This window comes from Mustela nivalis (genome assembly GCF_964662115.1).
Source record: "Mustela nivalis genome assembly, chromosome: 1".
NCBI lineage: Eukaryota > Metazoa > Chordata > Mammalia > Carnivora > Mustelidae > Mustela > Mustela nivalis.
Genome location: NC_139020.1, coordinates 118322846 through 118345546, shown reverse-complemented (window position 1 = coordinate 118345546; position 22701 = coordinate 118322846). Strand labels below are relative to the sequence as shown.

Sequence of the window (22701 nt, the reverse complement as noted above, 5' to 3'; positions counted from 1 at the left end):
GCAGGGAGCCCATATCCTCCTCTCTCTCTGCCTGCCTCTCTGCCTACTTGTGATCTCTCTCTCTCTGTCAAATAAATAAAATTAAAATAAATAAATAAATAAACTGGTAAATTTGATTTGGTGTTCAAGTAATGTGTAAATTAGATTATTTTCACCCATTTCCTAACTTTGTTCTGAGTTTAGAGATGTTGATAAGTTTATTGTGAATTGGCATCTTGTGAATATATAAGCTTTTATCACACTAGGTTTATATTGCTTGTGTTCCTTTAATGATCAACCTTGAGACAATGATATTAATTAAGCTGGTACCAACCTAGAAATAATTTGCATGTGGTGCATTAGGAAAAAACTGAGGATTCTGATACAGCAGTAGAAATGCTGGCCTGGAATTCAGTCTACCTGGTCACATCTGCCAGTAACCAGTGACCTTGAATGGGTTATTTTACCTTCTTGGATCTCATTTTCTTGTTCTTCAAGATGCAGATTTTGAAGAGGCTCAAGGACCACTTCAGTACTAGCATTCTAAGACTCTCTCCGAAATTCTTTCTAATGGCTACTACAAAGCAGGAAATAATCAACTTTTATTCCTTGAGTTATTTCCCATAGATTGTTTTCTGCCTATTAAAGCTCAACAGAAGTTTTTGCCTTACTTAGTGGCATAATATCTATGCCAAGATGCAGTGCTTACTTACTGGCTTTCAAAAGAACTAAAAGTATTTTTCCTGATTCTGTGCTCATTGTTAAAGAATAGAGGGGGAAAGAGTATAAAGATAAAATCATCTCCAAATTTTCTCTGTATTTATATACATATGCACATACATACAAACATATACATATATACATAGACTTGTATAATACCATATCCATTATATAAGTTTGTGCCCTTTTTTTTACTTAAGATTAAAAAGGGAATATTTCCCAATTATTACAAACAGTTCAATGGTATCATCTGAAAACATTGTGTGACTGTTATATAACGCCTCTGTTTATCTCTTCATCCTCAGCTTCAAAAAAAAAAAAAAATACTCTTTTCCTCTGTTAGTTTTCAAAGCAGTGTATTGGTATCCTAGCATTCCCCTAAAGGTGAAAGTGACATTTAAAAATTTTTTTTATTTGAACTCCTTACATCTGCCCCACTTTGCTCTTGCCTTCAACCCTCTGTTGTCTTTCCCCACATACACACACTTCTGTCCCACTCTGAGCCTCTGTCCCACCTTCCCTCGACTACTAGCTGTTCCCTCCCGTGCATTTCGTTTTCCTCTCTACTGGAGAGGACGCTCTTAGCTCATAAACATGCCCTAGCTTGCCGGCCTTTAAAAATAAACAAACTTCTTGATGAAGAGACCCTTCTTGTTTTTGAAAGGATAAACTGTGTTTGTTGTTTCCACTCCCTTCCCTCTATTCTCTTAGTCTCTTGTGATCTCTTTTCTGTCCTTAATTCTTTCAAATACTGGCCATTAAGCTCTCTAGAATCCTTCCAGTTGCCAAATGCTGCAGCCACTCTTGAGGCCTTGTCTTCTGTGGCCTCTCTGCCTCACCTTACATACTATTCAGGTTTTCCTTTGAAAAGTAACTCTATTTAATTTCAGAAATAGTATTTATTTTCAAAAACTTAGAAGCAGATAAATCACTATTAATGGTTTGCTACATTGTTCTTCTTGACATTCTCTTATCCCTTCATTTTCATGAAACCATTTTCTCCTATTGTATCTTTTTTCATTGTCTTCCTGTTCCTCAGTTATTTGGTAAACTTCCTTCCTTCACCTGTGCTTTAAATAGTGGCATTCTCCAATGTTCTGCCCTTGGCTTTAATATTCTTCTTCTTTTTTTTTTAATATTTTATTTATTTATTTGAGAGAGAGTGAAAGAGAGTATGAGCGAGGAGAAGGTCAGAGAGAGAAGCAGACTCCCCATGGAGCTGGGAGCCCGATGTGGGACTCGATCCCGGGACTCCAGGATCATGACCTGAGCTGAAAGCAGTCGCTCAACCAACTGAACCATTTAATATTCTTCTTAACTTTCACCTTCTCTTTGGGTATTTTCATGATGGCTTTTTAAAAAGACGTTAATTTGTGCACATACCCACACATCCTCACACAGTAAAATGTACATGTGCCTACAGTTTCCAAGCCTATAATTCCAAAGCCTGATGTCACAATAAGTCATTCTTTTCCCATTTCTCTTTCCTAGAATCAACCACTGGGTTATACTTCTAGAGACAGAATGTATGTATGCTAGTACATATGAATTTATATATTTACTTATATAATTGTTTTCAGAGTGTTTCTGTATAAATGGCAGTATACTCCATGCTTATTTGCATCTTTTCCACCTAACACTATATAGGAGGTCATTTTATATCAGTGTATAGAGATCTATTACATTCATTTTAATGGTAGCATAGTGTTAAAAAATTTTTTGTATTCCTCTTTCCTCCTACTGCCTCTTGTTTTAGAAGAATTCAAACTTACAGAAAGATTTAAAAAACAATGCAATTAGCACCCACCTGTATACCTACTTACACTTTTTCTTTCTTTCTTTCCTGAATCATGTGAAAATAAAATTGTAGGTATCATGACAGTTTATTTGAAAGTTTTTCAGTATGTATGCCTTAAGGACTAGGAATTCTCCTGCATAATCACAATACCTTTATTACACCAAAGGTTTTTAAGATCAATGCGGTATTATCTAATATAAAATTCATATTCAAATTTCTACAGTTGACTAAATATCCTTTATAGTTTTTTCTCTCTCTCTCCATTCTAGGAGCCAATCAAGAATTAAGACTTACATTTGATTGTCCTAGGCCTTCACTTGACAACTGTTTAAATAGATGACTGAAGTAGGATCTCTAGAGCCAACTCTTTCCTGAAGCTGACTTAAATCTATGAAATATAATTATTTGGATGTCACATTGGCCCCTCCCAAATCACATGTCCAAAATGAACTCAGTTTTTTTGCTCTCAAACCTACTCTTCCTCCTATATTCCCAACTTAGTGCATGCTATAATTCAAATGTTGCCTTAAAAGAAGGCTGAGGGCGCCTGGGTGGCTCAGTGGGTTAAAGCCTCTGCCTTCGGCTCAGGTCATGATCCCAGGGTTCTGTGATCGAGCCCTGCATCGGGCTCTCTGCTCAGCAGGGAGCCTGCTTCCTCCTCTCTCTCTCTGCCTGCCTCTCTGCTTACTTGTGATCTCTGTCTGTCAAATAAATTTTAAAAATCTTTAAAAAAAAAAGAAGGCTGGAGTCATCCTAGGCTCTTCCCTCTTTGAAACCATATGTGCTATTCCCTTAGCCTGCAATTCTCTCCCTACTTTGTCTACCTTTCTACTAGATCATTCTTCAAGACCCAGATTAAGCTTTACTTCCTTGACTTTTTGTTTCTCCATGCATGTTTAGATGTGTCTCCAGTAGTCTCCTTTTATACTCTGTACACACACCTGTCCCATCAGTTACCACTTTAAGTGGGAATTGTTGGCTAATGTATCTGCCTCCTTAATCAGAAAGTAAGCTCCTTGAGTTCATATGGATTTAGTTGTCTTCTGTTCTAGGTCTAGTAATATAAGACCTGGCCTGTAGGTGTTTAATTAATATTTATTGAATGGAAAATACATAGACAATCTTTGGCAAGTAGAAATAGATTTTTTTAAGCTCAGCTCAACCTGGCATGCATTTATTGAATTCCTGCTATATGCAGTTTGATGCAAGTAGTAAGATTGATTTTCTGCCTTGAAGGAAGGTTAGGGGGATGGACAAAATGGGTGAAGGGGGGGTTAAAGGGTACAGACTTCCAGTTATAAACTAAATAAGTTATGGGGATGTAACATCAACATGGTGACTATAGTCAGTAATATTGCATTGTATATTGAAAGGAGATAAGAGAACTTAAGTTCTCATCACAAGAAAAAGTTTCTAACTTTGTACAGTGACAGATGATAACTAGATTTATTGTGATCATTTTGCAACATACACAAATAAAGAATTGTTATGGTGTGTGCACCTGAAACTGATATAATGTGGTATGTCGGTTATACCTCAATTAAAAAAAAGACAGGTCGGAGTCTACTTGAGGCTAAGACCAGTATACTTAGAAGGTAATCTAATTATTCGATAAATGATGCAGATGGTAGCCTCAAGGAGAGAGGAGTTGGTGAATGATTTTGAGTATTTACTGTGTGCCAGTTACTGTTCTCTGTTTGCAAGTGTTATTTAATTTGTACAACTTTTATATTTTTTTAAAAAGGAAATTGAAGTTAAATAGTCCAATACTATACAGATAGTAAGTAAAGATTTGAACCCAGGTCTGACTGACTCCACAAACATGCCATTGAGTGTTCCAAAGGCAATTAAGAGAGTCATAAAGTGATATTGTAAATCAAGGGAAAAAATAATATCCAATTATGGGGTAATTAAATCAGTGGTATAGCCCCCCAATGAAAGGTTGTATAATCGCTACAAATCATGTAGTTGAGAAATACTCATTATCTTGAGAAAGTATTTATGATAGAATATATAGTACTAAAAAGCAGTATATAAAAGTATGACTCCATTTTTTGGGGGCACCTGGATGGCTCAGTGGGTTAAAGCCTCTGCCTTCTACACAGGTCATGATCCCAGGGTCCTGGGATCGAGCCCCACATCGGGCTCTCTGCTCAGCAGGGAGCCTGCTTCCTCCTCTCTCTCTGCCTGCCTCTCTGCCTACTTGTGATCTCTGTCTGTCAAATAAATAAATAAAATCTTTAAAAAAAAATAAAGGACTAAGAAAAAGCAAGCAGGATTTAGTCTTATAATTATTAAAGTCAGAAATGTTTCATAACCCGGGCGCCTGGGTGGCTCAGTGGGTTAAAGCCTCTGCCTTTGGCTTGGGTCTCAGGGTCCTGGGATCAAACCCTGTACTGGGCTCTCTACTTGGCAGGGACCCTGCTTCCTCCTCTCTCTGCTTACTTGTGATCTTTTTCTGTCAAATAAATAAATTAAATCTTAAAAAAAAAAAAAAAAAAGAAATGTTTCATGACCTTCCTTGGCTCTGAGGTGGAACAGGCCTAAGCATCCCAGACAGATTAATGGTTCCTATTTTAAGATCATCTCACTAAGATAAGCAACTCTCCTTCTGCTTTATGGTCAGTTCTGTTGCCCAGTAGCAAGTGGGAAAGGAGTTTTCTCTGTGTATTTTTTCATGAAGACATGGGCATGAGAGACACTCCCATATTTTGTGAAAATTTTCGTTGTTTAAAGGTACTTTTTCTAAAATAAGGGCCAAATGTAAGGCTCCTGTCTGGGATTTATGTTTCACTTTATAAAAACACTGAAAGAAATTTAATATTTAAGAGGACTCAAAAGAGAATAGAAAAACACTTGGGTTTTCTCTTAGTTTTGCATCAGTTTGAAAAACACTCTGTGTGTGATGTATCTTCTAGGTGGCTGTTTTTCTCACACAGCATGTGTGGCTGTTCTCATTGGGATTTAGCACACTCTAGTGGACAGTAACTTTTCATTTTTTTTTTAATCATGTCAAATTACTTTATTGGACATTTCAGTGATGTGCTTACCTGATAGTAAGGTTTGTCAATATCTATTTGAGTCAAGTAGTAATCCTAGTGAGTGGGATGGACTTGTAGGCCACTGGGGTGTTGTATGTTTTATGGGTTTTTTTTGTTGTTGTTTTTGTTTTTTGTTTTCAGTAGAGAAGAGAGGTTTTTTTTACCTTATGTGGAAACTTTCCCATTGGCTTTCATCTTTTCTTGGGTTGACTAAGAAAAGAGGTAGAGCTGAAAGAAAATAAGAGCAATTATTTGGGGTCTCAGAATTGCAGCTTGAAGAGCACAGATTTGGTAACAACCCAGATTGTGTCCCTTTAGGTTACAAAAAGTCAAGAGCTTAAGACAAAAAGGAATGTTTGTATGTGTTATTTACAACGAATTTTGTTTGATGTTGGCAGCAGAACACCAATCTTGGCTGAATAGAATTGGCTGCTAAGGTTGTCCCTAAGCAAATTCTCTTACTACAGCAATTGCAGTCTTTGGAATATTTGTAGTTTGGCCCAGATAAAGTTCATAGCTTCATCTGGTGAGGATGTACATAAAGGTCCATCTCCTTAATGGCCTCTAGCACCATTTTAAAACTCCTTGACAAAAGTGATTTCATTTCATTTCATCTTGCACACATGGGTAAGGTGAAATTGATGGGTCTAAACATAAATGAACACTGGTAGTCTTTCTGTACCTCACACTCCTTGGAACTTTCAGGACTCTTGAGAATTTTTACATACCATGTTTTGATGAAGATTTGAACCATTTGTGCTTAAACATTGCTGTATCCTATCCTGATGGATTGTTTTTGGAAATGGGCTTCCACCAGGAAAAAAGTAATTTTTAATTTTGTTTTTGCAGAGTGATGGTGAAGATTTTAATTACATTGTTGCATTTTTCCTTGGAACAGCAGCCTGCCTTTACCAGGTAGGTTCTCTCCAACTTTTGAGAAACACTTTCCTATTATTGTTTGTTTTAGGTATTGTCTTATTTGTACACTTTAAATAAATAAAATGTCTGAGTTCTTTACCTCACTTTAGAGCCTCTGTTAACTTTATGATCTACATCTCCATTTTGAATGGACCTGGATCCCAGTGTCCTTAATGTTAACACTCTTCTGTGTTAGGTTTCAGTGGCAGTATGTCATCTGCCTGTGGCGGTAAAGGCTACTTCTAGATTTTTTGGTGATGGATTATTGAGCCTCAGGGCTCTGCTTATACTTGAGCATGAGGATTTTGTACTTTTGGGCAAGTCTGAACAGGAAACAGCCAAAGCGGATTTTAGGATATTTAATTTAATAGTGAGGAATGGGGTGGATTGCCAGAGCAGAGAAATTGGAAGAAAGGAAATTAGTTGGGAGGCGATTCCATTACTTATGGCAGGAGGCGGTGAGAGAGTGAACTCTGATAATGGCAGTAGGGATCAGGGGTGAGGGAATGACACTGAGGAGGAAGACTCCTAGGACCTAGACTTACAGAGCCAGGAGGCTTGCACCTGGTGATAGGAAAATGGGTACTGGCATTCCTGAGAAGAGAGGAAGCACAGATTTGTAGGAAAGGGAGAGGTGACCATGCCAGTCACTCAAGCTGAGGAATGTCTTTGCTAAAATGTGGTACAGCAGGCAAGACCTTTTGACCTAACTTATAAGTAACACATTTCTCTGGCTTGCATAGGAAGAATGTTAGAAAGATTGAGGACTGCAAACATAGGGCTACCTACAACTCAGAAGTCTCTAGTGAAATACTTTGAATATATACATTTGACTTTATGTAAAGATAGATTAAAGATTTTAGTTTCATGTTTTTTTAAAGCCCCTAGTTTTTCTTAATCATTTGTATTTAGAAATTTTCTATACAGTTTGACAGATTGAACTACAATGAATGACATTTCATGCAGGAAATGTGAAAACTTGTATTTGTTAATGTCACAAATGCTTTAATTTTATGAAATATTCTTGTGTAGATTTTTTAAAAACTTTAATGTCTACAATTCTGTCACACAGAGGATATTATCTCATTTTTAAAAATGAGAAATTTGAGGTAGTTTGGGTACTATCCAGAAATCATATAGCCCAGTAAGTGGTAGAGTCAGGACTTAACTCTGGGTCTTCTGATTTTAAATATTGTATTCATTCCACTATATTATGCTGTCTGTAAGCAAAATTCCTATATTTGTATAATTTCTATAAGGTTATTCAGTTAAAATTTTATTACATATGCATTATTTCATATGATTCTAAAGCGATGTTAGGTAAATGTTAACTTTAAAATAATTTAACGAGTAATTCTTGTAAAATATACTTTTGGCTGTTTTGCCTTAATGAAATAATTTTATTCATTCATTAATTTATATTTTTAAAAATTACTTCTTATCAAAGAGACTTAATGAAATTTTTTAATTTTATTTTTTCAGTGTTCCACGATTCATTGTTTATATTTTTAAATACTACTAATAATAGCAAAATGTATTGAGTTCTTACTGTGTGCCAAGTTCTTTATATTCCTTGTACCCATTAAATCCTACAGAAAGTCCCATGCTAATCTTGTGTTCACTGTCATTTTTCACTGAGGGCTAGCCAGGTCTTATCATCATTGCCTCCAACCCCAGTCTGCACGACTCCAGAGTCCTGCTGTTGCCTTTAGAGAGGCTCTCTAAAAGGCACATCCCTGTTACATTACCTGGAACAGCTGAAAATCGTTCTCAGAGGAGACTGTCACCCAGGTGTTCTTTTACTTGAGAGAAGTTAAATGGATTCGTGCTTTAAGAAAGAATAGCAGAAAGCCAGTTTTCTTTTTGACAGGCATGAAACTGCACACTTCCCAAATATGCTGAGCAGAGTGATAATAACGCTGTTTTTTTCCACAGTAAAACTTGCGTGATTATATTTTATCCTATAACATGCTCCATCTCCAGTTGTGAGGATGTTTTTTAATCCCCTTTAGATCAGACCTCAAAAGCTATAACTACGTAGTTTCTTGGCTTTTTCTCCAGGCTGGGGGTACTTATGGACCCACAGAACTCAGCCAGATAGGAATAATCTTGCTATGGAACATTTGAAAGAGGAAATCAAAAGATGTAGAAACCAGAAACTTTTCTTTTTTCCTCTCAGTGCTTTATTTTGAAAACTCTCAGACTTCCAGAAAAGTTGAAAGACTAGTACACTTAGAACCACCAAATTACTAACATTCTGAAACACTTTCTATATCCCATTCTCTTTTGTATGTGTATGTGCATAGTGTGTATATTAGTTTTCTATAAAGTAAGTTGCACATATGTACATGAGTATAAAGTTGTTTTTCCTATTAAACTTTTTATTTGATTTAATTGTAATAGCTGTGAGAGAGATATATCCTTTACCTGAGTTTCCCCCAGTAGTACCATCTTGTACGACTATGATACATTATCTCAGCGAGGATGTTGATGTCAGTGTGGGCAGATACAGAGCATTCATATCACCACAAGCACCCCTTTGGTTGCCCTTTTAGAGCCACATCCACTTCTCTCCTGCCCCTTCATCTCTGGCAACCACTAATGTGTTCTCCATTTCTATAATTTCCTCATTTTAAGTAATGTTATATAAAGGGAACCATATATAGTATGAATCTTTAGTGATTGGCGTTATTTTGCTCAGGTATGCCTTAATGAAGGCAATTTTGCTCAGTACAATTTTGCTCAGTACAATTGTACTTTGCTCAGTACAATTCTCTGGAGAATTTTCTGGGTTGTCGCATATATCAATGTTTGTTCCTTTTTGCTGCTGAATGGTATTCCAGGGTATGGATGTACCACAGTTTGTTTAATTATTCACCCACTGAAGGACATCTGGGTTTCCAGTTTGGGGCTATTATAAATAAAACTGCTATAAACATTCTGTATAGGAGTCTGTGAGAACATAAGTCTTCATTTCTCTAAGATAAATGCTTAGGAGTACAATTGCTAGGTCTTAGAGTAGTTGCATGCTTAGTTTTATTGAGACAGACACAGTTCTCCAGAGTGGCATTCCATTTTACATTTATATTTTTACATTTTACATCACTCACATCAGCATTGTTATGAGTGATCCTATTTTTCCACATCCTCTCCAGCATTTGTTGTTTTTTATTTTAGCCATTCTGACAGATGTGTAGTGATCCCTCATATTGATTTTAATTTGCATTTCTGTACTGGCTAATGATGTTGAACATTGTTTCAGGTACTTATTTGTTATCGATGTGTCCTCTTGGGTGAAATATCTTTTCATGTCTTTGCCTATTTTCTACTTGGATCATTTGGTTTTTACTGTCAGATTTGAGAGTTCTAGCCATCAGTCCTGTGTCAGAAATGTAATTTGCAAGTGTCTTATTCCAGTCAGTAGTTTGTCTTTTCATCCTCTTAACCAGGTCTTTTGCAGAGCAAAAGTTTTTAATTTTGATAAAGTTCATTTTATCAGCTCTTTCTTTTATGGAAAAATATTTATGGTATCAGGTCTAAGAACGTTTTTTTTTAATTGAAGTATAGTTGACACATAGTATTAACTAGTTTGAGGTGTACAACATAGTGATTCCACAAGTTTATACTCTAGGCTGTGCTCACCACCATGTAGCTACCATCTGTCACCATCCAATATTATAATTCCATTGATTCAAGTCTAATACTCTTTGCCTAATCCTGGACCCTGAAGATTCTTTGTTTTCTTCTAAAAGTTTTGGTTTTATGTTTTACATTTAAGTTCATGATCCATTTTTAATTAAATTTTGTATAAGATTGTATGAAATGTGAGACTTAGATGATTAGATTGGAGGGTTTGTTTTTGTGTTTTTGGTTTTGTGTTGTGTTTTGTTTGCTTGTGGATGAATAGCCAATTGCTCCATTTTTTGAAAAGCCTTTTTTGTCTCCCCTGAATTACTTTTACATCTTTGTCAATTATCAGTTGGACATATTTGTGAGAGTCTGAGTTTTCTATTCTGTTTTATTGATCTGTGTCAGTCTCTCTGCCAGTACCACGTAGTATTGATTACCGTGACTGTATAATCTGTATTAAGTTCCATTTTCTTAAGAGTTACACATTTATTCAAATTCTCTTTCTCATGATTATGATAGTTTGTATTTTATAAGGGAGTGATCTATTTCATCTTACCAACTTTACATGTGTAGAGTTGATTGTAGCATCCTCTTACTATCTCTTTGCTGTCTGTATGATCTGTAATGATATTCTCTATTTCATTCTTCATACTGGTCAGACTTACTTGTTAATTTCATCAGTCTTTTCAAAGAACCTGCTCTTTGTTTTGTGTTTTTTTTCGTATATTCAGTTTTATTGATTTCTCCTTATTATTTCCTTTTTCATGCTTGCTTTGGGTTAATTTGGCTCTTCTTTTTCTAGGTTCTTGAGATGGGAGCTTTGATTATTGAGAATTTTCTCTTTTGTAATATATACTTTTAGTGATATACCTTTCTCTCTTTGAGCATTTTATTATGTGTCCCATAGATTTTGATATGATGCATTTTTTCATCTTATTTTTTTAAAAATATTTTATTTATTTATTTCTTAGAGTGAGGGAGAGAGATACAGGCAGGCAGAGTGGCAGGCAGAGGCAGAGGGAGAAGCATGCTCCCCACGGAGCAAGGAGCCCGATGTGGGATTCTATCCCAGGACACTGGGATCATGACCTGAGCCAAATGCAGCTACTTAACTGACTGAGCCACCCAGGTGTCCCTTCACCTTACTTTTTATTAAAATTTTTATTTTTTAAGTTTTTATTAAATTTCTGTTAGTTAACATAGTGTAATATTAGTTTCAGGTGTAGAATTTAGTGATTCATCACTTAAATACAACACCCAGTGCTCATCACAAGTGCCCTCCTTAATACCCATCACCTACTTCACCCATCCCTCTGCCCACCTCCCTTCCAGCAGCCCTCAGTTTGTTCTCTGTGATTAAGAGTCTGTTTCCTGATTTGCCTCTCTTCCCCCCTCCACATTTCTTCTGTTTTCTTTCTTAAATTCTACATATGAGTGAGATCATATGGTGATTGTCTTTCTCTAACTGACTTATTTTGCTTAGCATAGTACTTTCTGGCTCCATCCATGTTGTTGTAAATGGTAAGATTTCGTTCTTTTTTATGGATGATTAATATTCCATTATATATATGTTTATATAATAGTTTACACACACACATACACACACACACGAACACACACTATGTCATCTTTATCCAGTCATCAGTCAGTGGATATTTGGGCTCTTTCCATTGGCTGATAAGTTGCATTTTTATTTTCATTTATATCAGTGTATTTAAAAATTTTCATACTCGTGGTTTCCTCTTTGACCTATGGATTATGGATTATTTGGAATTGTGTTTTGCTTCCAAGAGTCTGGAAATTTACCAGTTTTCTTTCCATTATTGGTATCTAGTTTGATTCCATTGTGGTTGGAAAACACTCTGGGATTTCAGTTCTTTTAAATTTGTTGAAATTTATTCTGTGGCTCAGAATATGGGCTGTCTTGGTATATATTCTATGAGCACTTAAACAGAATGTATATTCTACTGTAGCTGATTTTGTGCTCTATAAATGTCAGTTAGATCACGATGGTTGATGGGTCTCAGTTTTTCTGTATCCTTGTTGATTTTGTCTAGTTCTATCAGTTGAAAGAAGAGTATTGAAGTTTTTAACTCTAATTGTGGTTTGGTATATTTCTTATTTCAGTTTTATCAGTTTTTGCTTTGCATATTTTGCTTTGCACATTTAGCTCTGTTGTTTGGTTCATTCACATTTAGGATTATTGCCCTCTTGGTGGACTGATCCATTTATAATAATATATCATTATATAATATCCTAGATAATGATAACCCTCTCTAGCCATTTCTCTTTTTTTGGAAATATTTTTATATTTATCTGATATTAATATAGCCATTTCTGCTTTCTTCTGATTAATGTTTGCATAATATATTCTCCATCTTTTCACTTTCACCTTGCTTATATCATTTGAAGTGAGTTTCTGGTAGATTTAAAAGCTGTTTTTAATCCACTCTGCCAGTCTCTGTTTTTTAATTATTGTGTTTAGGCCATTACATTTACTGTAGAATCGATACATTAGGGCTTAAGTTTGCCATCTTATTTTTTGTTTGCTGGTTTTCATTTTTATGTTTTCTTTTTCCTATCTTTCTATGGGTTACTCGTACATTTTCTAAAACTCCATTTTGATTTATCTGTAGTGTTTTTGAGTTTATTTCCTAGCATAGTTTTTTGTTTGTTTGTTTTGGTTTTGTGTTTTTTTTTTTTTTTTTTAGAGAAAATGCACATGCATGCAGGATTGGGAGAAGGGGCAAAGGGAGAGGGAGAAAGAATCCCAAGCAAGGATGTGGGCTTGATCTCATGACCCTGAGATCATGACCTGAGCCAAAAGCAAGAGTGGAACGCTTAACAGACTGAGCCACCCATGTATCCCTCTCCCCTCTTTGTATGGTTTTTAAATGCTCTAGGTATTGCGTTATACACTTTTCAATTTTTTGGTGTCATTTTACTAGTTCAAATGAAACATAGAAATTGTATTTCCTTTTATGTCCCTTTGCCCCCCTCTGTTTATAATAAAATTGCCTTAAATATTTCCTCTACCTATATTTAGAACCACATCAGACAGTATTACAAATGTTTACTTCAGTCATCAATTTAGAAATCTCAAGAGGAGAAGGAAAACTATTATGTTATTTTGCTAACTGTTCTTTTTGCATTCTCAGTGTTCCAGGATTTCTTCTTTTATTGTTTCCTTTCTGCTTAGGTATTTTCCTTTAGCCATTCTTTTAGGGTACTTCTGTAGGTGTCAAATTCTGTTAGTCTTTCACCTGAGAATGTCTTTATTTCTCCTCCCACAAGAGAACTTACTAACTACAAAGGGAAAAATAGTAACTTCACAGTGGAGAAACCTGTCAGACACCACCTTACCAAGAGATCAAAGTTAACACCACCAATTTTAAGATATACTGCGCATCACCTCTGTGGTATTTTAGCCCAAAGTGCATGTCCTCACTTCAGTCTTGAGACCATGTCAGGCAAACCAAAATTAAAGGATGTTCTACAAAATAACTGATTGATACTCTTTAGACTGTCAAGGTCATGAAAAAGAGACTTGAGGAGCTATAACAGATTTGAAGAGATATGACAGCTAAATGCAAGAGGCAATCCGGGATTGGATTCAGGACCAGAAGAAGGGCCTTAATGGGACAACTGGCAAAATTCCAATAAAGTCTGTAGATTAGTCTACAGTATTTTATCAATGTCAATTTTGTGGTTTGATGATTATACTGTGGTTATGCGACAAGATAACATTAGGGGGAGCAGGGTGAATGATGTACAAGAACTGTGATTTTTACAACTCTTCCCTAGGTCTAGAATTATTTCAAAAGGAAAAATTACTTTTTCAACTTTTTTTTTACACAGTGAAAACCACTCAAATAAAATAAGTACTTACAGTTCATTTTGCTTGGATAGTAGTCTTCTTTTTAAGTAAGCAAAGTCCTAATTTGTATAAGAAATAAAAAGATTTGGGGCGGCTGGGTGGCTCAGTGGGTTAAAGCCTCTGCCTTTGGCTCCAGTCATGATCCCAGGGTCCTGGGATTGATCTCCACGTCGGGCTCTTTGCTGGATGGGGAGCCTGCCTCCCTTCCTCTCTTTCTGCCTACTTGTGATCTCTGTCTGTCAAATAAATAAATAAAATCTTAAAAAAAAATTTTTTTAAAGAAATAAAAAGATTTATGGGGCGCCTGGATGGCTCAGTGGGTTAAGCCGCTGCCTTCGGCTCAGGTCATGATCTCAGGGTCCTGGGATCGAGTCCCGCATCGGGCTCTCTGCTCAGCAGGGAGCCTGCTTCCCTCTCTCTCTCTCTCTGCCTGCCTCTCCGACTACTTGTGATTTCTCTCTGTCAAATAAATAAATAAAATCTTTAAAAAAAAAAGAAATAAAAAGATTTAATAGAACATTTCCACATTCTTTCTGCATTGTTGCAAACACCTTAAAGTCCTTCCTCTCCTGATGCCTGGATAGAATTTCACAATTTCTGCGTCTTTCTTAAGACTTTGTAATCACATATAATTCCTATATTTAACAGATTGTGAATTTAGGCATTGTCTAGAAAACAATTCATTCAACAAATTTTTATTGAGTACTTACTTACTATGTGCCAGGCACTATTCTGGGCACTGGATAAAGAGCCCACTGGATAACAAATCAAAAATCTCTCCTCTCATGAAGCTTAGATCCTATTGGAAGAATATATATGACAGACAAAACAAGCACATTTGTAAAGTGTGTTTATCTTGTGGAGAAAAATAAAGCAGGAAAAGGTGACTGCCACGATTTGGGGCTTATGAGGGGTAATTTCTATATTCTGTTTTCTAAAATAGCAGTTATTACATTCTCTGTCCCCCTGTTCCATCTTTTATTTTAAGACATAACTATTTGGTATTTTATATACATAATATGATCTTTTGTATATATAATCTTTCTCCCTCCATTAGAATTTAAGTTCGATGTGAGCAAGGGCTTTATTTCATAACTTGAAACTAAAGAACAATGATTAGCTCTTAGCTGGCCCTCAATAAACATCTGTTGAATGAATTCTACCTCAAATGTTCACTCAGATGCTCTACCTTACTAGTTCCTGGCGCTTAATGGGAGAGCAGTAAATATTTGTGGATTTCGTTAATATGCAGATTCAGGTTGTGTAAGAGTCCGTTTTGCTGTGGTTTGTTTGAGGTATTTTGTACTTTTCTGGGCTAAGAATGAGAGATGGAATCCCCTCAGGCCCTGAGTGTTTCATAGTTGCCTGACACCTTGGAGGAATGTGTGATGTGCTCAGCCTCTTTGCAAGGGAGTCATCCAGTTGCGACTCTGTTTTAAAATATGATACAAAATGTATCTTTTGACAGTGACAAGCATAAAAGGAAAAATCTGTTTTCCTTTCAAGCTGCAGGCTTTCATAGCTGAATGTCTTAAAGAGGTTACGTTATCTTATCTGTAGGTGAAAAATCCTCTTATTCCACTCTTACATTTTACTCTGTGGCCTGTTAAAATTTTATAATAGAAGCATCTATTTCTTTTCTTGTAACCCTAATCATCTTTCATTTTATATTTTGAACAGTGTTATTTACTTGTCTACTACACCGGCTGGCGGAATGTCAAATCTTTTTTGACTTTTGGTTTAATCTGTCTGTGCAACATGTATCTCTATGAACTGCGCAACCTGTGGCAGCTTTTCTTTCACGTGACTGTGGGAGCGTTTGTTACACTGCAGATCTGGCTAAGGCAAGCCCAGAGCAAGGCTCCTGATTACGATGTCTGACCCCATCCTTCAGACATACTGCCCTGGCCTCCGGGGGAAAAGGAGGGAGCGTATCTTAACTGCCACTGTGATGAAGAAACTGTTCACCACACTCAAGGAGCTCTGCTTTCTTTCTCGCCAGCTATCCTTTTTGTTTTAAGTCCGCATGGCATGCCTGAGAGCGTGCAGCACCCGCTAGGCAAACTCCTCATGTTAGTCGTGGGATTATTATTCAGAGGAGGAGGAGGCTTCTCTCTCCAGGGCCACGATCGTGGAAGAACAGTCAGAAGCCATTTGGAGACTTGGCCAGCGGTCCTTACCCCTTCTGAAGAGTTCAATCAAAAAATGTGTGTGGTACATGCTCTGAGGACCAAGCGGGAACTCTACAGTCTGGGTTCGCCTTTGTGAGGCATGAGTATAGCCCAAATAAAAACATGCCGTGGAGTTTGTGTTTAAAACAACTTGCTAAATATCACATTATTTGCACACTTACAGTACCCTGAGTTTATGAAGTCCAGGATGGTGTGGAATTGGTTTTTTTTTCCTTTTATATTTTTTGCTTGAATCCTAACTCTGGAAATCACTTGATATAGGAAAAGGCTTCTTATGAGCTTATCTCTAGAACATCACAAGTATTGAGAACATAGTAACATATGTTTCCTTCCTAGACCATGTCTGTAGTTTCTTTTGAAATCACTTCTTAAACATGGAATTTGTTATTATAGCTATCATTCCCCAGACTTCAATCACTTGAGTATTAAAATATACTATTATTTTTAGTATTTATCTTTTAAATCTTAAAATAGTTTAAAGACAAACTAATCTCTACTCCAAGAGAAAAACCAGCATCAATTTACCATGAGTTAACTACAAAATAAAACAAAAACTGTTATTAAATTCTAACTAGATACTAATGCCACCCCCCACCACCACCACCAAGGCTCTGAATCTCTGAAGCCTGCTCTTTGTTGCAGTGAGAGAGATCTTACCCAGTATGAAAATGGGGCTCTCTCTGTGGAATTATCAGAAGGGTTTTTAAAACTGTAAAGGGAATGACATTTTCACTGTGATTCTGCATTATTCACTTCTGTGTTGTATACCGCCTAAAATCCCCTTGTGTGCTGCCAGTGTTGTGGGTCGTGCTCTCTGGAAACAGTGACATGTGCTAAGAATCAGAAGGTGACTTCTCCCAGCAGCTCTTTCTATTTTGTGGCTTCGAAGAGTTCAGCACCTAGTATGTTAGAGAATTTGTTTGCTTTTTGATAATAATAAACGTTCAAGCAGTTATGAATTAATAATATAGGAAGCACAGTTTGATTCCACTAGCAAAATCTGCCAACTCTCTGGTTTTGGAAGGTACCTTCATTAATGATTTTCTTTTGTTTTTTAAAGAAAAGATTATAAAAGTATATATATAAGGTACTAAAATTTGATATCCAGAAAATAATGGACCCGTTACGTATAATTCATGTTACTGGGTGTATTTATTAAGCAGAATAGTCCAGAGGGGTAAAGTTGTTGAACTACCATGTTTGCCTGAACCCATATTATGTAGGTATATCTGCGACTGTAAAACCTTGCTTAACTAGAAGTCTTTGTTGCACTCCCCTTTTAGGAGAATGAGGCAAAAGGAAGACAATAAGTTTGTAATATCAGGGATTTATTTAAAACAGGAAATTCCATTTCAGTTTTCTGCCTCTAGCAAAACTGCACAGAAATTATGTATATTCTAGAGCTATGCCAAGATATACTACATGATATTAAATCAGCAAAATCAAGTTGATGTATGTTTGTTATTTTGTACTTTTTTACTGAGCCAGGAAAGTGAAGTAGTTCAGTTTAGAAAGCCTTTTCTGAACTAATGGTTCAAACAAGAAGAGTTCTCTTGTAAATAGCCAGCTAACCAAGAAGATGGAGCATTCTGCGATTTTACTATATATATTGACACTTTATGGCTCGCTTACCAGTTTGGTTCAGTTTGGTTCTTCTTATTGAATTATTGAATTATAGTGTTTGGTGTTTGGAGCATTCAGCAGAGACATTTTAAAATTCACCAGCTGTCTTTAAAGGCTTAATTTGTTTTTTGTTTTTGTTTTGTTTTCACTGCTCTTTTGGATAATGGGATGTTTACATCTTAATGTAAAAAAATGAAAATAGGCATAAATAATGTTTATGTATAGAAATGCTTTCTTTCATTATTTGGTGTCTGCATTGCTGAGTGTTTATATAACTTCTCTGTCTCTGTGATGTTGCCAAAGAAACTATTATGAATTTGGAATGAAAAATTTTTGCCATGAATGTAAAGTTCTTAAGCTCATTAGACTTTTAATGTGTATGATAGTAATATCTTCCGTTTGTACTGTACTTTAAAGAACAAGTTTCTGTTTACCTAATTATAATGAGTTTTGTAGTGTAGGAGAATTACTTGCCTTCTTGTTATGAAGGAGGAAACTAAGGTAATCAAATGTTAATGACTTATCTAGGGTCACAGAGCTAAGCACATACAACTTCTAATCCCTTAGCCTTGGGGCTCTTCCCCACCAGAGTGGGGACTGATGATGATAAATAACTAAGGTGGTACTTGGGAAATAGGTCTGCTCTTGGTGAAATCAGGGAATTGGGGACTTAATGAGCTCAGGCGTGGTGTGGTAAATTCTTATCCTAAGCTAAAATTGGCTTGAAATTAGGGTAATTCTGAAATACTGCTTTTTTATTAAGGTATGCCGTGAAGGCATAGATGCTCTCTTTTATATCCTAAAAATAATTCCTTTTTTTTTTTTTTTTTTTTTTTTTTTTGCTTGGGGTTTTGGGGGTTTTTTTGTTGGTTGGTTGGTTTTTTTTTTTTTTTTTTTTGTCTGTTTTTGTAATGTATTTATACCTGGCCTCCTTCCCAAAAGAACTTGAAGCATGATACCAAGTAAGACTTACACAGCAATGGCAATAAAATATGAACAGAAAGGGAGAAAAACAAGATCAGTGAAAATGAAGGAAGAGGGAACATGATGCTGTTATCAGGTATAAAACTTGACTCTTGAACTTCCTGGAGGTCATGGCTTAGAAGAAGGGAAACATGTTTTGCACTACTCTAGCTCTGTCTGTAAGTCATAGTACGCCACTTCCTCAGAAGCCAGGGACTTCTTCCTGAGGGATTCTGATAAAAAATGTTGGCACTTAGGGCTCCTGTGAAATCCTAAAATGAACAGAACTCTCAACTGTTTTAGATATTTGCATATCGTGATTGTGCCTTAAATCCTCAGCTTGTAACAGCTTTCAGAATGCATTTAAGAATGTTTGGTGTGGTTAATAGAGGATTTTGTTCCCATTAGGAAAAATTCTTATCCTAAGCTAAAATTGGCTTGAAAATCCCTTTGAGACAAATGGAGACATGGAGAATCTTTACCTAATTTTGTAATTTTATGATTTATATCAAGTGAATGTGCTGTCCCTGTATTAGCACATTTATTTTGTATTAAATGTGGTCTTTTTCACAGTGGAATCTAGTCTGGAGAATTGTCTGGCTCCATTCCTGTTAAGCCACATCTAGAATCTCATTAGACTTGATTTGTCAGGGCTCCACAGATTTGTCGTATGAGCCTTAACTTCTAGGTCATAGAAGTGCTTCTTGCTTCAGCTTCTTAGCTGCCAACCTAAAAGGGAGTTGCTTAGCCTTTAATCCAAAAGTTTTACTATGTAACCTGGGGACCCCACTCTGAGCTGTTGGATTTCTAAGAGATACAATGAAACGTGTGTGTGTGTGTGTGTGTGTGTGTGTGTGTGTGTGTGTGTGTGAGAGATTTATTTTAAGAAATTTTTTGTTCAGTTTAAAAGAGCTATCTGGAGTATGTAGTAAAAGGATGAATAAATTCCAGTTGACTTCAAACATCAAGTGCAGGGGTTAGGGGCACCAACCCTTTCTTGTGCAGTCAAAAATCCATGTATAACTACTTAACTAGTAATACCTACAGCTTACTGGAAGCCTTACTGATAACATAGTGAATTAACACATTTTGTATGAAGATAAGAGAACATTTTAAGAAAATCTTTTTTTTTTTTTTCATTTTAAAAAATCTTAAGAGAAAATGCATTTATAGTACTTTAATTGTAGAAAGGTCCCATGTAAGTGGCCATGCACAGCTCAGACCTGTGTTGTTCAAGGATTGGCTGTACTTCGAAAGCAGCCAGCACTCGGATCGAATTGAACACTCAGCCTTACCACCAATTACAGGTGACTCCTCAGGGCTGTTGTCTTTGTCTACGGGCTAGCCTTCTTTGTGTTTTTCTGCTTTATCATCTCTAAGGAAATGCTGCAATAAAATCAAACCTGATTTTCAGTTCTAGTTGGCTTTAGTAATATGCTCCCTAAAAGTTAATGAAAGAAGTCCCTCCAGCTCCAAGCGTGATGGATGAGTTTGTGTAAAGGCTGTGTTGCCTGAGAAGGTAACTCAAGTCGTTCTGTTGATTAGGGCTGGAGGTGTCCGATCATCTTCATTAGTGCTCTGGGACTGCTGCTGAACGCTGACGTTATTGTGGCTTCCTGTGGGAACAGTAAGCTTTTCAAAGAGAAACCGTGCCTGTGGCTGCCACTATTGAAACTTCTTCCCCGAGTGGCCAAGCTTTCTAGATTACTTTATTTCACAGGTGGAGTCACAGTGTGGAGGCACTGTGTGATTTCAAGTCATGTGGCCAGTAACAACCTTGCTCATGAACAGTGATTGCCATTGACACATGTGTATGTGTTTTCTTCTGCGTTGGCAGTGCCAGTGTATAATGAATAGTCTTAGCACAGTTGGAGACCGTAGGAAATTCGAGAAGAAAACAGACAGTTCTCAAGGAGTTCCTGAAATCAATAGCCTAGTCTTACAAATTGTTCCTGCTACATCCTTGGTAACAAACAGTATTTTCTGCCCCACCTCACCCACAGTTCCATTGGCCCTTTTCTCCTTCATTCCACAGCACAGCAGTGGGATACAAGGGTTAAGGGGCTTGACCTAAGTCAAAAAATCTAGCTCATGTGGTGGCACCAAGATTTTAATCCAGATCAGACTTACCCAGAGCTCATGTTCTTAACCATCATGTAATATTAAGTTAGACAACATGTTGAAGTGTATAAGGAATATATATTGGAATGTATATATAAGTAGTCTACATTAGTTTTTAAATAAGAAATTGGTCAGTGCTAACTCCTGCACTGTGGATATTCTAGACTGAGGAAGATGATTTCCTAAAATTCCTGTGCCTATAATGGTACATCAAGACGTGGCTGCAGGAGGTATGGTGAAATGTAAGTGAGCCTTTGATTTTAGGGCAAGAAGCAATACAGTCTGCTGTTTGTAGTGGGACTAACTCATGAATTAATGATTCTTGATGTAGAATGTTAAAGTTTCACTAGTGATTCATTTATTACAAACATTTGCTTTCTCTTATTTTTTTAAAGATCCATTTATTTTATGAATCATTTATTTAGTGCATGAGCTGGGGTGGGGAGAAAGGCAAGAGAGAATCCCAAGCAGACTCCCCACTGAGTGCAGAGCCCAACATAGGGCTCAGTCCCATGACTCCCAAGACCATGACCCCAGCCTAAACCAAGAGTCAGACACTTAACTGACTGAGCTACCCAGGCACCTCTCAAACATTTACTTTTTCTAATTGAAGGACAGAATCAATTGCTTCTTTGATATAAAGTAGTATTATGGAAAGTCTGCAGTAAGTGGTCCCAGATGTATTTGAAAATACTAAATGAAAAATAGAACTATTTGCAATTTTGAATAGTGATTATGAATTTGGAGTCAGACTCCCTAGCTCTCACTTGTTCTGGCATGGTGACCTCAGCAAGCCATGTAACGTCTCTGCCTCCATTTCCTCACCTGTAAAGTCAGGATAATAATAGTACCCAGGGCAAAGTGTTTTCAAGAGCATTTAATGAGTCAACAAACACAGAGTACTTAGAGCCTGGCACAGTGAGTGCTAGGACAGCATGGGCCACAGCATTATGGTCTAAGTGTTACTATTCCTTTCAAGGTAATAAGTCTCTTACATTGTAAATGCCTCTAAATATAAGTCATTGTACAAAGTTTTCCAGAGATCACCCGCTAAGTGAGGATCCTATTGAAATCTGCCCTGGCAAGCTCTTGGGTGCAGACTTCTGGGCAGGGTCGTGAGGGTGCATTCAAAGAGAGGAGAAGGGTTTGTAGAGACTTGTGCTTGCTTCTGTACAGGTTCTGTGAGCGTAACAAAATCCATCTGAGGTCAGTGAGCAGGATTATGTCGTCTGGTGTCACCCAGTCCAGCAGTGGCAGACTGTGCTCTCCAGGACCCCACATTCTCCCAGGTGCTGGCGTGCTGTCAAAAGGGGAAGGTGCCTCTGGGATCCTCACTTGTTTATTGTGGCCCTAGCACTGTGGCACCATCATTGTTTGATCTGATCTAGTGGGTACTCTTGAATGGTGGCTGCCCTAGTGTCCACCATGTAAGGGCCTTCCTGAATGTGCATGTGTGTGTGGTCTCTGCTCTGATAAGGAAGCAAAGGGTGACAGAATGAAGCCAGCAGCCTCCAACCCACAATACAGAAATAACATATAGATGCTGGGGATGTGAAGCTCAAGGCACTCTTAAAAAGTGAAAATGTGACATGGATTTTAAAAGATTAGTCTGATGCAGAATGCAACTCCCCCCCCCACCCCCCCAAAAATCCCACATGAGCCAAGAAGTGCCACTCCAGCTAACTGACAAAGTCAGAGCACAGAAGCAAATTTTGCAAACTTGGAAAATAGAGATGCTGACAAACCAGAGATTTCAGGGAGGTCTAAATTAGAAATTGGCTGAGGGGGAGAAAAAGTGATGAGGCCCCTCATGGACTCCAGTGAGAACTCTTTAATTCC

General features: G+C 37.0%; 1 protein-coding gene across 6 annotated transcripts in view; it reads left to right on the top strand.

Moving 5' to 3' along the window:
* Positions 1-18584, top strand: part of SEC22A (SEC22 homolog A, vesicle trafficking protein) — a 69007-nt gene extending 50423 nt beyond the window's left edge. For 3 of the 6 annotated variants that reach the window (XM_082746559.1, XM_082746560.1, XM_082746563.1), the window contains exons 6-7: positions 6388-6453; positions 15644-18584. In XM_082746559.1, coding sequence (XP_082602685.1) covers positions 6388-6453; positions 15644-15844 — 267 coding nt within the window. In that variant the 3' untranslated portion in view covers positions 15845-18584. Of the gene's footprint in view, positions 1-6387; positions 6454-7938; positions 8067-15643 lie in introns of those variants that run through there. The other 3 variants (XM_082746564.1, XM_082746561.1, XM_082746562.1) reach the window with 3 other exon arrangements.
* Positions 18585-22701: the final 4117 nt, after the last annotated feature.